A 16,578-nucleotide genomic window follows, 5' to 3' on the forward strand; every position below is an offset into this window, starting at 1 on the left:
CTCCTACTCTTCAATATTGGAGCGTTACAGTAATTTGACTGCAAACTCTTCAAGCGTGATTAACCTGAATGAACAGGTTATCAGGGATGAGTTACTGAGCTGGGGACGTTATGTTGGACATATTTTGAAATTACACTTAAAATTCTCCAAAAAAAACCCCCACAACTATTTAAAATAAAAAAAATAAAAAATCCATGTTGTACATGTGTTGTTAGATTTATTATTTTGGTTTCAATGGGTTGGAAATTTTCCAGGGAAAATTTCTATGGGAAGTCAAGAGCTCTAAAATTTTAGAAATTTGCCAAATTTCAATATAGAATGTTAGCTTATAATAGTGAATATTTGTTGGGGAGAAATGCACATAAAAGCACATAATAGGTCATCCTAGATATTGTGGCATTTTTGGTTGAAATGTCCTTATTTAATAGAAATTCAGTTGAATTACAACTCTGCATTTTGCATTCTTCCATCTCATATGCAGTGCACTATAGCATGACATGCACAGATGCTTGTCAGAATCCCATTTAATGGGAATTCAGTATAAATTCAACCCTCTGCATACACGGTGCATTCTCCTATCAGAAGGAATACATTATTCAACATTATTGTTTTTTTGGTGTTCAGTGAAAGAATCCTATGTAAAAAGTAATCTCACTTATTGTCAATTTTTTATTTCTATTAGTAGGTTTTATATCTGCTTATGATGAGGTAAAAGGTTTATGCTTCTGTATGCATAAGACATGGTAAATGCAGCCTGTGCAAATAACCCCCACAATTTTTCTTTAAGTCCCATTAAATCTCGTGGAAAGTTTCCACCCTTGAACAATCCCAAAATTTTTACAACCCAAATTATTATAACCAACCTTTACCACTAATTATTATTATTATTATTCAGTGATATTGCTCATGAATTACCAAATCAATTGGTTACATGCTGGTGAACTCTGCACACTATTCTGGTATTGTTAATTGTGTGCTCTATTTAATATTGATCTGATTGTGCTGGGTGATGTTTGAAAAATCTTTTTTAAATAGTTTTTTCCTTGTCTATTTCAGGCCTTCACTGGGCAAGCTTTTCAAATGGATGATCTAATTGGAATATAGGATTGATTGTGGTTCACCATGGCTAAATCCCTTCTCTCTACCAAGAACAGGTAAGCTGCATTTACCATAAATATTCTGTATTTTGCACACGCATTCACCTCCTGTGTTCATTCAGTCCTCCATACTTTCTGATCTGGGAAGTTCCAATTTGTTATAGGCGGCCCCTGTGGTTGCAGCCTTACTTTGCTAGCTATGGATGTTTTGCCATAAATGGCCTTTTTGTGAATATTGATACCAGGACAGGTGAATGGAACCCTCTGAGTTTCAACAGTTGCATAGAAATAACTTTCAAGGTTAAACATGGAGTTGAATATCTTGTCAGTAGATTTTTAACTCTTTTCAACTTTTAAATCTTTCAGTGTGACATGGGCCAATAGATACTCTGTACTCGGGACTGTTGTTAGTGATGCAGATTAGGGCTACAACGCTAACAGATAATTTACAAAAAATCAGTTTCAGTTTAGACAGTAATTAATCATATGGTGACAAATTAAGGTCCTAAAAGTTTCACCGAAAGTACCCATCAATGAACAAGCACTGCTGCTGATTTGAGTTGGGGAAATGATTTGAATGGCGCAGGTGTTTCAGATAAATGGGTTCCTTTCTGAGTGCAGTTATTTGTTTGAATAGGGTTTTTTAAATTCTGGGATGGCTGGGCATGTCATCAATTGACTTTCCTTATGAAGTAAATGAAAAGAAATGGGGGACTATAATGGTTCTTCGAGTATTATTCAGAACCTTCATTGTGTCAGTGAGCTGTTCAGTGTTTTCTCAAAATAATGGATTTAAAATTTTCATTTTTACAACGGATTATTCAAGAAAATATAGTGATCACGAACAAAATGATCAATAGCTGCAGTCGTAATGCAAATTTGGCAAAACAGATATTGAGTGCCTATATAGTGGCAATTTTTATTTTAAATGAAAGCCTTTTGGAAATGAATGATTAAATCTGAAGCTGTCGTTGATGTGGGTTGTGACCTGGCTGTTCATGTATGCAGGATGTTTTGTGCATTCCTTTAGTAGGGTTTGATTAATCTATCTGTTTTGGAAAAAGCCTTTGATAATTAATGCAGCCTGCAGCAATGTTTATTTCTCGGGTTGCTGATTATGGGTCCAACTGGATGTTTGGTATGCAGAATATGCACTGTATTGCTGATTAAGGTCTAACACAAAATATTTCACTACAGAGTTAGGTTTTTTATATAAAAAGAAAAAATACACACTGAAGCAATTGGACAGTGAGGTTCTATGGAAATTTGTCTCTGAAAGTTCTACAGAAACTTATGGTTATAATATAAGATGCTTTGTGTACAATTAAATATGCATGGACTACATATAAATATAACTATTATCTCAAATGGATCCCATGGAAAATGTATTTATTAGATTTCTGTAACTTCATTAGTGTCAAGTCCCTCATTGGGATGGCAGGTATGCCATCCTGCCAAGTTACGCCTTGGCGGGGGCATGCCCCCATACCTATACAGCACCGAGAGTTTGGCACTTTTCAGGTTTTTATTTTACCCTGTTCAAACCGGAAATTCCACTTATTTCTCATATAAGCATGCGATATGTAGGTTTGTCGCAGTCAGTACACAATAAAATTATTCAAAATGTTTTTGTCTTTGTCGGAATGCTAGAGTGACGTACCTCCCTGCTGCACCTCATGTCCTCAGGATATGCATTCCTCGTTTTTTTCAGTAGCCAGTTTTAAGAGTATCATCAGTCTTGACTGAAAGTTCCATGCCATTTCGGATCATTCCAGAAGAGGGTGACATTTCCTAACATTGGTATCGTCTGGGAAATGTATCTAGTCTACTGTATTCTCAAAAGTTAACTGTGAACTCTTACGTAGCCAGCAAGTCGCGGCGTCGGTGTTTTTCGAACATAAACTATTTTATTATGTAGTGGATGCCATATGACTAATGCTACAAGACATAGAATTGTGCATTAACGTAGCTAGCACCAAACTAACAGTAGTTGCTCCTGGCTAGGCGTATTCAGCTGAGCTAATTTATGATATCGGTTATAGCTAATGTTGGGTGGTGAAAGTCGGGTCCTCAGTATAATTGGGCAAGCTGTTATTTAGTGAGCCAAATTTGCTCTCCAAATGCAATCTCCGTTAGATCTACAACCATTTGTCTTGCTGGTTGTATGCAATTTAAAATTCTATTTTAGATCTCGAAATGTATCTGCTTCAAAAAAGAGAAGGGATTTGAAATTATTCTCGACTTTTGTCATAGACTAATTTTAATCCGTTAAGGTTAACATCACATAAAACAAGGTATGCAAGTTTCTGTGACTGTTACTCGTGATTGCGAAGACGCTGGTGTACACGTTATCTCAAAGCTGGTTGCGAAGTGATTTGAGATTCACGAACGAGCTTTGCTTTGTCCTCGGGTGGCGCGCACAGTTTTTCAGTTGCGCGAGTGGAGGGGGGTTTCCTCTGGCTGTTTATTAGAAATTTGTGTGAAGCACTCCCCTCCCCCATCAACTGCCCCCTCCCCTCAGGGCACCGCGAACGCGCACGCGCGCGGAATCGGGTGGGAATGGCTGTTGTCTTATCGGGGGGTTGGGCCGCTAGGAGCGAAGGGAGAGTTAAAGAGTTTTTAATGTCCGCCATGTTGGCCATGGCGTATTGAACCAGAGAGAGAGAGCGGAGCGACTGAAAAAGGAGACCGAGAGAGAGCGACCAAGATCCGGGCCTTCCCGGCTCCGTTCGCATCGCCATTTATATATTTTTGTAACCAATCGAACGATAGACTCCTGGGGACCGCAACCGATTCATCCATGAGAACTATAATTGAGACTGTTGTGAATTTTAGGGGATCGGATAGATTTATGCTGCATCTTTAATTATAAAAATGAGTAAATTGTCGTTTCGGGCACGGGCGCTGGACGCTACCAAGCCGCTGCCCGTCTTCCGCTGCGAGGACTTACCAGATCTGCACGAATATGCCTCTATTAATCGGGCCGTGCCACAGATGCCGACTGGGATGGAGAAGGAGGAGGAATCGGTACGTTTTAGGGTTCCAGAACCTACATTTAACTATATGACCGTATTTTCATGCTATGAGAGGCGCCCCTATCTTTGCTGCGCAAGTTTGCACAAAATGGCCGCCATTTTTCTCTTTCAGGAAAGACGGTAAAGCGCTATGTATTCTTCATGCAACATCGAATTAAATTACATTTACGTAAATATTATGGTGCATTGGTTCAAAATTGGACAAGGGAGTTTGGTTGTAGCGGGTCGTTTTATCAGAAATTGATTTACAAAGCACAAAGGAATCACGTGACAATGCTTCAATCCGCCATTTTGTTGACTTTCTTTTTGCTTTGGGATGGGCCTTGTGTTGGTGCAGTTATAATGCTTGACTGATAGGGGACGCCAGTGAGCTGGATGACTGCGGTTACTGGCACATTGAATAGAACAGAACGTGACAGCAAGCCAATGCGAACCAGTTTACTTATGAAGCTGAGTTGCAGTTACGTGAAACTCTTTTTCCGTACGGAATGTTGTGTTATTGTTCAGTTGCATAGCCAGTTGTACGTTCTTCCGTACAATGATGCATAATGCCATGTAGTCACACATGTCAAAACTCTAAGCTGGGTTTGCAAATGCTAGTTCGCTGAATAGCTATTTTCTGAGTAGCTCACTCACAACCGAGTTTTCGGAATTGCTCGAATGAAGCGTGCGTTAATGCTAATTACAAAAGGGGTGTGTTGCCAATCTTAGCAAGCTAACCAGTTAGCCTCGTATTAGTAAAGATATGGCACATTTGTTGTATCCGAGCAACTAGCCGCCTAACTATAGGCGCCACGACCGTGATAGCAAATGCATGCTCTGTTTTGTCCAAGTCAGTTGCCTTGTTAGCAATAGCAGGACATGTCGCTTAAAACAGCGTCCTTGATATTGATTCACGGCGTCTAGGTAGCATTTGCAGACTGAGACAAAGTTTAGGTGGTTTAGGTGCACTGCTATAAAACTAGGTACATTGCTACATTTTCCACTCGCCTGCTTGTGATATAGCGAAATTGATATTAGCGTTACTTCAGAAGTCCTGCGTGATTACCGAGATAGCTAGCTGCATCGAGGCTGGTTTTAGATCCACACTTATGTTGCATGTTTATCGCTTAAGTAGGCGCGACGCAAACAACTCCCAGACCCAGTTTTCGAAGTTATGTATTGAAAACAAACCCCAGCTAATAGTTTATGGTTTCGAATATTTCAGGAATCAAGTGTTGAATGGTAGTTTAAGAACCACATGTAGAGGTTTAACGCAACACCGGTGTTGCGATAGCAGCTCAAATCGGTGTACCAAATCCCGGTTTGGCATGAATAGTTTACTGTTCATGCCAAGCATGATATCAGTTTAATGGAAATCCCTTTATTACTGTCATTAGGTGTGTGTTGAACATTGAGAGACGCACTGTCAAGACATGGTTGGTTTCTCTCTCTCACACGTTATCTTGACACATTTCAGGCTTTACCTGTGCGCATGAGAGCGAGGTGGAGAGTGATCGAGCAAATAATGCCTGTGTCATCCTCTTGTGTAAAGAATGCACTTGCTTACTCACGCTTCTAAGTGCCTTGAAGATGAGAGTAGTATTGCATGCTTTTGGCGACTCAAAATCGTTGACTTTCTAAGAGTCAACTTGTTTGCTGTGTATGATATTAAATGCATAACCTCAGCTCATTCAGTAGTTTACAAAGTGTATTTCAGGTTATAAGGGCAGGTGTAGTTTAATTCGTGTGCCTGTCATCTTACTGTGAATTTTGGTTATTAGTGAAAACATCAAGCAAAAGTGTATTCGGATGCTTTCTGTCATTAGTTGTATCAGTGGGTTCCATTATTAGCAAAATGAACTGCTGTTTCTGACACTGGAAAGAATGAAGTGATTGATGAAATTCCCTTGCCTTCTTAATGGTTGTTTATCCTGTCTTAGCTATATCTACATGGTTTTCCACTGTAAATTCAAGTAATCATCATATCTATTCATTCTTTCAATGTTTTGGCATAAATATGTTTGCGCTATTAGTTCAGAGTAAGTATGCATGGGTGTAGTTTTGATGCCCTTCTGGTAAGCATGTCGCTTTTGTTCTAATTTCAGTGTTTGGTTGGTTAAGTATTCCATTCTCTCTATGTTGATTGTATTACCAAACTGCATGTGAATATTTAAATTCACAGTTAAGGATGTTTGTACTTAACTATGAAATTTAAGTGACCTGTATGCTCCATATTTCTGTGGGCATGGGGGGCCTTGGGGGCAGAAAGGTTGAGAACCACTGGACTAGGAGATCTAGCCCTTAAATTGTTGGAGGCATTTTGCATTTGGTTAGATTTAAGCACGAGATGTCCTTCTAAAAGATGAGCCCTTCTACTGCCATTCTGGCCACAATTGTGCGAGAAGGGCCTTACTCCTGGGAATACAAAGATAGGTGGTTGCCTTTCAGAATTGGTTTTTATTTCCAGAGCACGAGAGGGGAAAAAGATGGTTCAAAAACCAGACTTTGTACTCCTGGAGGACAGACCCTGTGCATGTCATCCCTGGTAAATGTTGTGTTTTGGGAACTTTGAGCCATAAAATGCCTAGGTTTGCTGTGTTTTTGTGAGGACCCTTTTCCTGTGGGATCTCTCATCTCATGAAAGGTGTTTTGTTCTGAAAATTGACCACTTGTTGCTGGTTTCTCATTTTCTCAACCATTCTGGAACTAAGGGCTTGGAGTGTGATCTCAGATTGGACCCTCCACTTGGCTTTTTATCAGAACAGTCTGGTGCTGAGTGTTTTTGTTTCTCAGTTGGTTCTATGTGTGTTGGATAGCACCCCACCCACTCCTTCATCCTTATTCTGTTAGCCTTGGCCTAGGGCAAGCCTTTTCTGTGAATGGTGAGATTTTCAGGGATTTGGCATTTAAATGTCACATTGTCAGCTTTCTAAATACATTGCTTTTAAAATAAATTTGACATTTTTATTTTTTGGCAGGAACGAGCCAAACAGTTACCCATTGTCTGTTTTGTGTGTGGGATATATAGGGATGCTGCAGCAAATCAACATTTGTGAGCTTGTGGTTTTGACTTGGTATCAGCTCACATGGTATCTTGTCAGTAGGGATGCCCTGTTCTAAATGGGAACCAGTTATAAATTTGTGAAACCCAGAGTGTTGATAAGGTTCGATGTTACTGGTTCTGCTATTGGCACTGGAGAAATTAGGGAGTGAGATTTCCATAGCGCCAAATTTTGAGGAATTTATAGAAACATGTGAGCATGATCTTGCTGCCTTTTCTCTCGCTAGGTTTACACCTTGTATTAACATTGTATTTTTTCTTACTCTGGTGAGATCAGGTTACCTTTGGCATAAATGCGATTGCTCTCCCACCCTCATTAAATGACCAAATGTCCATCGCGTTCATGGAACAACCCACACTGTCTGCAGGTGACACTCAAACGGTCTCAAGTGTGGTTATTTTACCTGAGTCGATGACGATGCTTGTTCCCACGAGTGTAATAATAAAACCCTTGCTAGTAAGGGAGGCAACATGAGCAATTTATCCAAGCGTCTGTCGAACAAATGTAATATGGTAAATCTGGAGAAATGCAGTTTTCTGCAGCCAGGTTCCTGCCAACTCCCTTCATGCTGACAGCTAGCTGCTGGGAGTGAGTGTACAGTGTATGCTGCCTGGGTACTGCCGGGATGGAAGTGGCTCTGTTATTCATTATTCTGTTATTCATTTGGCTCTGTGTAATAATACTGCGCAGAACCTAGATCCCTGTCAATGCACAAACATGCTTCTAGTAAGCTCTGTAAAGGCTCAGTGTGCTTTGCAATGGGAGATTACATCCCTCGTACTGCACATACTCTCTTGAGCATGGCTAGTTCTAAAGCTTGACGACAAAACGTCACGTAGTTGTACAGTTCTTTCAAAGGAGTTTCGTAAGTCTCAAAGGAAGAAAGTGACTACAGAGCATTTAAGCAATGGAGTGTAAATTATTTAATGCCATCATGGGCAGCCTGGAAGATTTTAGACTCAAGGAAGTGGATTTGCTGTTGGTGAGTCATCTCACAGTTAAGACCACCGAATCAGCCACAGCCCTTGGTACACATCAAGTACACTGAACTTGGTTTGATCATTGCTAGGCATTTGTATCAGCAGTTGTGTTTATGAAGACCTAACTGAATTGGCCAATCACACCACCCCATATTTGATATGGCCAGGATTAGCTTGGTGTGGTTGAACTTGTCACTCCTGTTTATAACTGAAATGTGTATAGGAGCTGTATTAAGAGTACAAGCTCTGCACATTCCTTATTGACAATGTTTACTGTACAATCCTTGGTGGTCCCGTGTAACTACTGATCCTGTGCTTATCATTATAGGTCACAAGTCTTTGGATTCAGATCCTCCTTATTTGGCAGATTATTTTTTTTAAATTAATGGCTGCGGTGACTATTTAGTAGTGCATCACCTGAGTCAGAAGCTATGGCTGCCTAGCAACATCTTGTTGAATAATGGAAGGTTATAGGCTACATTTAGCTATGTAAAATAAGTTCAGTAAGCCATTGGCCATTAGGTGCAAGTGTTTTTAGAAAGGTTTGACCACTACTGCAGGCACCTATTTCAGCATTTTTCATTGGATATTCATTCTGTGGTGTGAATTAATATAGTGGGTACCACACCAATGCACCAAGGGGTAAGTCCGGGTCAATGCAACACACTTTTGGACAGCATTTAAAATAAGAACCATTTCTATATAGGCTAGCCTATAGTAATGTAGATAGGGCAAGTCAGAGTCATGTAGTCACGCTCTTGCTCAAATGTTAGCTTCCCTTAATAATGGTCCTAGACGAGTGTAATACCAGTCCTAGGGGTTTCTTATAAGACCAATAAGTATGCGAGATCTCATTCAAATCTGTGATGATGCGGTCCAAAATTGTGTTGAATTGACCTGGTCATGCCCCAAGCTCTGTCAAAGCCCCTTGGACTGCATCTCCCCTTAGACGCCCATTTGCTGATAATAAGCACAGTGCTTCTAACACAGCCTAAAAATGAATAGCAAATAAGTGACATTTGTTATGAGGAAGATGTGAATAGACTTTGGTTTTTTGACACTGCACTAGTTACTTGGTTTTTATTTTTTAAGATTAGCTTCTCATTTGAAGGGATGTCAAAGGGACAGTATCCCTCTGTTCTAGGCAAACCTAACTCCATAGCTGTTTTTGAAGAATAATTGTCGGGGTAACACTGGTTAACTAGGGGCTGGACATTGTATATTATTTCTCCTTTTGCCATTACATTGTTGAGACCTAATTGAACATAAGCTGAGCTCAGCACAAGGTTTGCCTTCGTTATCTGAGCCTTAGCTATTGATGACAGAACTCATTCAAGCTGTAGCTTAACGTGTGTTATATTGTGTGATATATTTAAGCGCTACAAAAACAGACATGCGGGTGGTGGGGCGTGTCAACTGAACTGCACAAAACCCACGTTTCTTTACTTGTAAAACCCACATTCCCCACCATGACACCCTGTGAAGGCAGTCAGTTTTATTTTGGTCTGTGAAGTGCTGATTTTCTGAGGCATGCTTACCAATACTAATGACTCTAAGAAATGTTGTGACGATGGCAAAATGGAATACAACCCTGTGTTTGTCATGATTTAGATTTTGGTGTCACAATTTGCTATCTGAGATGGCTGCAAATGTCTTGGCAGGGAATGCTGAGCATTGTTTTTAGCCCTTTTGCCCATGTTTGCAAATCTTTTATCGGTCACACATGAAGTGCCTGCATTTTCATCAGATATGCCCTCAACACCGGTCAGTGACTTAGATTGCATGTTTTTACTTTGCATGCAGCTGAAGCAGAATTTCTAAATGTGTATTAAGGTAGGACATGAGGTACGCAAACATATGCGACTAGAATTTGCAATTCATTTGGAATGTTTCACTTTGAAAGTGCTGTCAAAAAAGGTCGAAGTTCATTCCATTTAAATCCTTTATTGGAATGGTTATTTTATTTTGATATAATTTGTATCCTCAGTGGCCCGAACATAGTGCATCTCAAAATCTACTTTTTACACATTAATTTGTGTTCCAATAAAAAAATATAATATACCAACTCAAAATGCATCTCATTTATTATTTTATGACGCTTGTAACAGAAGTGGAATGAAACGGTGTGATTAGCTGGATGCAGTAAGCTAAAAATAATGTTTTGCTGTTCTGAGCAAAATGTATATTTGCCATTTTAAAAACCCTAGGAGCGATTTCTGTTTTCATGTTGAGCAGACTAGCTAGAGCCTGACACCTCATTTTTGAATTAATTAAAATTAAGCACCTTCTCTTTGGATCTCACAATGCTACTGACAGCTGTGTAAATAGGACCAATAAACAAAAATATCAGGCACGAAAGGTGTTCTTCCATCGATAGCTTTGTTTTTGTCCGGCAGAAAAGCACCTGAAATGCCAAGCTCTTCCCATCTCTATACTGCAGCCCTGCCATGTCCAACATAAGCCTGTCCGTTGTCCCCAAAAATGCCTTTTTGAATAGCCTTTTCCAAAAAATGTAATTATTTGAAAATATGTAATTGAAAGCCAGCACCATCAGCCAGTGTTCACGCGTACCTGGATTGTTATGTGTGAGGGCTCTTGGCACTGAGAGGGTGATGCACATGTGGATGAAGGGGAGAAGAGGCGAACATGCCTGGCTGTTCAGATGCAGGTGCTGCCTCCTCGTGTCTGCTGGATGCGGAGTTGACAAGTGGGCCCTCAGATTGCTGTATTTTTTTTGTGATGTTTTAGCTTAATTCTGCAAGCTGCAGTCTCTGTTGAATCTTTGTATGAAATGCATGAAATGAAGTACTTTCCATGTTTTTGCATCTTCAGGAGTGGTAAGACAATGCAATCAGCATTTTTGGCAGTTATGCTGCCGCTTTAGTGCTTGACTCATTCCTACGCCAGTGACTACAGAGGAAGAAACTACCGTAGCAATGAGATTACATGGGAATGGCGAGGAGCCAGTTGAGCAGGCAAGTTCTGAGAGCACACACAAATATTCTGCTGTTGTATATTTTCAATAGCTGCTATCTTTTCCATTTGAATCGTGAAATTAATTCAAGCAGCCCTAGTCCATTACGTCTCATCCTCTGCCCAAATGTTGGTGTTTAAATTTCTACGACCAGAATGAACTTATCCGAGTTTTGCCACCTTGACCGTGACATCAAATTCCTTTTACCTCTTAGGAGTCGGGTGGATTCGCCTCGGGCGAAGTCCACATTCCCAACACAGGCAGTCCTTAGAGAGGCAGCTCAACTCGCAGCACATTTCTCCTGTTAGTCGATTTACTTTCACTTTCACACCTGTAGGAAATGGCTATTACACATTTTCTAGTAGATGTGAGGGTACCTTTGGACTTTGACTGTTGACAGAACAGTCAAGTGGTTTTGTCATTAACGAAATTGAGCAGTTCTCTTGCGAAAGTAATATAGTTGAGTAAAATTTCTCAGGGGAAATTATCACTGTTGGTGCATTTCCAAGACAATTTAAAAGATTAGCTGATCATTAGCATGACATGTCATGGGTTAACTGATTTAGATTAATCATTTACATGGTTTTAATTGTGTTGGCTAAACCTGCTTATGTGTTTGCCCAGCTGTTCAGGTTTTTTTTTGTTCAATTAAATTTCTTTGGGATTCTTTGCATGTTTTGGTCTTCATTTTGTGGAAGTGAAGAGGCGCTTGCTTATTGGAATTCAAGAACTCGACCCGAGGAAGTGGAATTAATGTAAACGAAGACCTCTCTTCTCTGCACTAACTGCTAGTGCAGTGTTTTGCCCTTGAGGACTAACATTGGTTTCACTTAAATGAGCCTTTCACATTAATTTCTGAGGTTCAGTTAATCATTTGGTGGGCTTAAATATTAGGCTATATGGTAAAGCTTTTAATTATCCATGTAGCATGCGTACATTGCTTTGAACTGTGACAACTGGAATTCTGATTGAATATAGGTTTACTTGAGACCTTTATATTTTCCCAACCTATTCTCTTGAGTACAGTAGTTACAAGTGCAAGATAAGAAATTAATCAGAATCTTTCATTGCAGTTCAATTCAAAATAATTCTTTTGAAAATGTATTTTTGGCTGGACCACAGCAGCAGGGCCAGCCCTGTAAACACGAATGTCTGTGACTGAGTGATGAAGTTACACCATTGGTTGGCCGGATGAAGTTGGCCACAATTTCGCACACCCATACACGGTCCAGCCATATACTAGGTTTTGACTTGGTCTTGTTTGGCACCTTTTTGAAAAGATGCAAACGCCAGTCTGGTGCAGTTGAATGGGTCTAGCTGAAATTATTTTGTCGATTTCAGCTAGGCATGTTCCGATCCATAGATCGGCATCGGGGTCTCGATACCACCATTGAGTATACCACCAAGTATCATATAAACTATGGCAAGCCCGGTCTTAATCCGATCCTCTGACACCACAGCACTTAAATGTGTATATTCTCACCTGTAGCAAAGCTTCGTTTCTGTACTTTCTCACTTTGCCTGCACTCAGTTTACGCCAGTTGTCGTATATCTGGAGCGAGCACTGTCCATTCACCACCATGGCTTCCATGTCTGCTATGATGTCTGCCGTGTGTTCACTTTTACGAAGCTACCGGTATGACTCCTTGCAGTAGTGCATGGTTTTGAATTACCATATTCAATGCAATGGGGTTTTGACTTTCATCCAATGAATATTAAAAATTGCATGTTGCAACAGTATGAAAGAATTTGCAGCATGAACTTAAGGTGAATTGTCTGTTTTGAATAAAACTTGTGCCATTTTGTTTGAAAAGCAGACCTGATGTTGAAAACAACACGTACTGAGAAGTTTATGGAAATACATGGAGTTGGTGCCAAGATATGATGAAAGGAGAAAAAGACTAAACAAAGCAGATTTTAATCCAGACTGGGTGTTATTGTTGTGCATAAGTGTTGAATAATACATTTTTTTAAAGAGACTTGACAAAAAATAACAATATTGGGTTTGCCTGATACTGCATCGTAATGTACTCTGATCGTATCTTCAGACAACAAACCAGGATCGTGGAGTCCCCAATTTCATATTTTCTATTACAGTTGTGTAATATTGACAGGTTAGAAGTGGAATTGTATGTTCAAAATGCTGTTTTTTTTTTTTTTTTTTGGTGCAGGATTGAGATCACTTGACTGTGTCGAGTTCCATGTCCCTTTACATTCTATTGGTTAAACATCAGATTGGTTCAAAAAAAGATTCTTACCCCTACAATGATCAGATTTGTCTGAAGATTTTGAATATTTGAATATTTTGGGCTGATTCGAACAATGCTCTCATTAGCCCTGTGCTGAACATGTTCATTCCATTTTGAGGATCTCGGCTCACACTGAGAATCTTGGATTTTTTTTTTCTTCAAAGGGAAGTTGCAGTACAACTGTCTCTGCAGCAAGTCTTTCCGCTCTTTCAAGATACTAGGCTACATTAAACCACAGGCAGGCCAAGGAAACTATTGATTTTATCAGATTGTCTGGTCTGTCATTTTCGATCGCGTGGGAGGGTTTATGCCACATTAAATGCAGTGTACCACACTACATTAAACAACATGACTGCTTCCCGAATTACCAGATTGTCTAGTCACACCCTGTCACTCATGAATGTCAGAGCAGTGTGCTCTTCTGAACATATGTCTCTTCTGTTAAGATATAGAAATTGATGTAGTTTAAAAATAGTGAAAGTCTGTTCTACATGGCCAGAATTTCAGTGACTCAAAACCAAGGATGTTTTCAGTTGCATTTTGAAGCCCTTTAATCGTTTGAAAATGTGACTTTTTGGAATTGGCTATTTTTGGAATAAAAAATCTTGAGACTTACCAGGGAGTGTAAACTATCCGAGTCTTTGCATATGAAACTAACTTGAAATATTGGTTTCTGCATCAGAACCGGCAGCTTTGATTTGGCAGATGTAGCCCTTGGCCCACATTGAATATAGTGTTCCTGCTGCCTGTTCGGTCCTGCTTTGGATTGTGGAGCGGTACAAACTGTCACGTGGACTAGCAGTGGTTGGCTTTGAGTGATTGCTGTGTTGTGAATGATGTAATGACAGGGAATACCCTTGCAATGCACTTTAGTTTGACTGGGAGCCTTATCAGCTTAGCCAATGACAATCCATTTCATGAGCTGCTTTCAGGTATATGGGCCGAACAAACTAGTCGGAGAACAGTCACAGACAGCTGGCAGCCAGTTGGTGTCTGGCACCTCACTGGGAAGGGCTAATGTAACTGTAACCTGAGTAACCCTGACTGATTAAACACACCCTTTCCCTGGTGGGGAAGATGCCAGAACTTTGTGTCCCCGCTGCTGATTTTCAGCACAAGTCTACTGTTGACACAGCTGAGACTCAAACCTGAGAGTACAGGGCTCCGTACAAGCCAGTGCTTGTGGAGGACACCTGTCCCACCTGTCTCTCTTTTACATTTGATGGCTGTGAACCCAAAAATTGGCTTTCTTTTTTAAAAACACGGAGTGTGAGGTGTGAATACCTGCGTGGTGCAGTGGTGTATTGATTGTGTGTGTATTGGGTGCCTGTGCACGGCGCTAGCTTGCTTGCGTGCTCGCGCTGGGCTTTTTCAGGAGGCCCTCTGTCCTGCGCAGAAGCAGTCCCCTGAGCCACGGGTCCTGCAGGTTGTCCAAGGTTCAGTCAGTGTGTCAGGCTGGGGGCCGGCGGGAGGTGCTCCATTTAAGCTCTGAGTCAGGGCTGCTCTGGCGGATCAGCAGCACAAAGCGCTCTGCGGGAGACTGGGGGAGGGGCGGGGGGGAGCTGTCAGCAGAACATCTCCTACCATCCCCTCATGTGCACCGCGTTACGTAACGGCCAGGGATGACAATGAAGATGAAGCGCTGGCGTGACCGCGGGCGCCGCGCTGGGGAGACGTGTGCGGCCGCACGGCGGGCTGACCCATTTCCCCTCTAGAGCGCCAGCACCAAGGCCCGCTAAAGCCTGCCCCTCTGTCTGTCAGGACAGCTACCTCTTATTTGTTACGCTGGAAATTGTAGCGCTAGCAGTCTTCTCACCTATTGTCACTTTTCCTCAATCAGTGTCTGAAATTAACTTTTTTCCCCCCACTAACCACTGAGGAAGGTAGATACAAATTGCTGCTAGCTACTCACATTTTTTTACCTGAAAACCACGTTAAAAACATTATCACAAAGATGGTCATTTAGAATTCCAATAGAAAATTCCAATCTAAGATTAGGGAGGACAAAAACTAGTTTTGGAACGTAGACAGCAGTGTGTGCTTGTGAGCTTGACAATAGGTTTCTCGCAAAAAATGTAGTTTGACTGTTAACTTGATCAAACTTAAAGGAAGTTAGTGTTAGTATGTTCGCCTTTGTTGTGTAATTCTATGAGGTCGAAGCCAACCGCACTGACCAATAAAATATTTTTTTATTGTTCAAAGTGAACTCTGAAATATGGTCAGCGGCACCAAAAATTTGTCACACCCTCAATGAATGGCAAAAGTCCCAGTAGGAGATTAAATTAAATCTTTAAACGTTTTATGTTTTCTGAATCGTAATTGATGTCTCTTGGCTGCTGTCGATGAGGCCATGTGATCTGAGCCATGCAGTACATTTCCTCCAGGAGCACCAAATTGTTTGAGTACACCTTATGATTATTGTAGGGTTGTAATGCTGTTTTCATGGCTGTCTGTATGTCATAGTTATTCCCTCTGTACAATAATCATAATGTGTTTTGATAACTGAATCATATCGCGATAAATAGTATGCAGTAATCTGTGTATTTGCCAAAGTATAGCTTGATTTTGTAGCATTGAAGTGTGACCTGTAAAACGGTCGTCAAACATACAAATGATCACTTCTGACATGGCCTCATACAGCTAAATGAATGTTATACGTACTTAGCGGTGACGAAATGGCTAACGTAATAAAAAATTTAGATGTACTTTGATTCACATCTAATGGCCCGAATCCACTTTCCTATTCATTGGCTTGGTCTTTTTGCATGGGGGCACATAAAACCTCAGATCTGCATTCCTGGCCTTTTTATTAGTACAGCCCACCACAGAGCATCTTGTAAATCTGCCGACTGGTAATAATAACTCTATGGTGCGCAGCAGATTGTTTTCCATCGTGGGCGTGGCCTTCATTGCGGGATGCTTTATGCACCGTCTCTGTGGTGGAGACTTGTGATAGAATAGCGTGGTCAGTGTTCTCATCGCATTGTGGCGCTGTATACAGGGAGCTTAGTCACACCTGTTTCAGTCGTACACATTTTTAAAAACCTTTGGCGGGTGACAAGGACAGTTTCACCCACTGCAGCCGACACAACCTGCATTTGGCTGGTGGCACGCGTATCATTTCAGCCCCTGCTCTAGATCCTTTGAAATTAATAGAATGACTGAAACACTGATTCTTCAATTTTGGGCCATGAGCAAA

The 16,578-nt window shown here is 40.8% G+C and overlaps 1 protein-coding gene across 2 annotated transcripts in view; it reads left to right on the forward strand.

Moving 5' to 3' along the window:
- Positions 1 to 1,056: 1,056 nt before the first annotated feature.
- The window catches only part of LOC118225441 (enhancer of polycomb homolog 1-like), a 44,824-nt gene continuing 29,302 nt past the window's right edge, over positions 1,057 to 16,578 (forward strand). The window contains exon 1 of one of the 2 annotated variants that reach the window (XM_035413843.1): positions 1,057 to 1,154. Coding sequence is in view for 1 of the 2 variants with exons in the window: in XM_035413841.1 (XP_035269732.1) it covers positions 3,972 to 4,124 (153 nt within the window). In the remaining variant the exon portion in view is untranslated. Of the gene's footprint in view, positions 1,155 to 3,655; positions 4,125 to 16,578 lie in introns of those variants that run through there. The other variant, XM_035413841.1, reaches the window with a different exon arrangement.

This window comes from Anguilla anguilla, chromosome 4, assembly GCF_013347855.1.
Source record: "Anguilla anguilla isolate fAngAng1 chromosome 4, fAngAng1.pri, whole genome shotgun sequence".
In the NCBI taxonomy this organism is placed as follows: domain Eukaryota; kingdom Metazoa; phylum Chordata; class Actinopteri; order Anguilliformes; family Anguillidae; genus Anguilla; species Anguilla anguilla.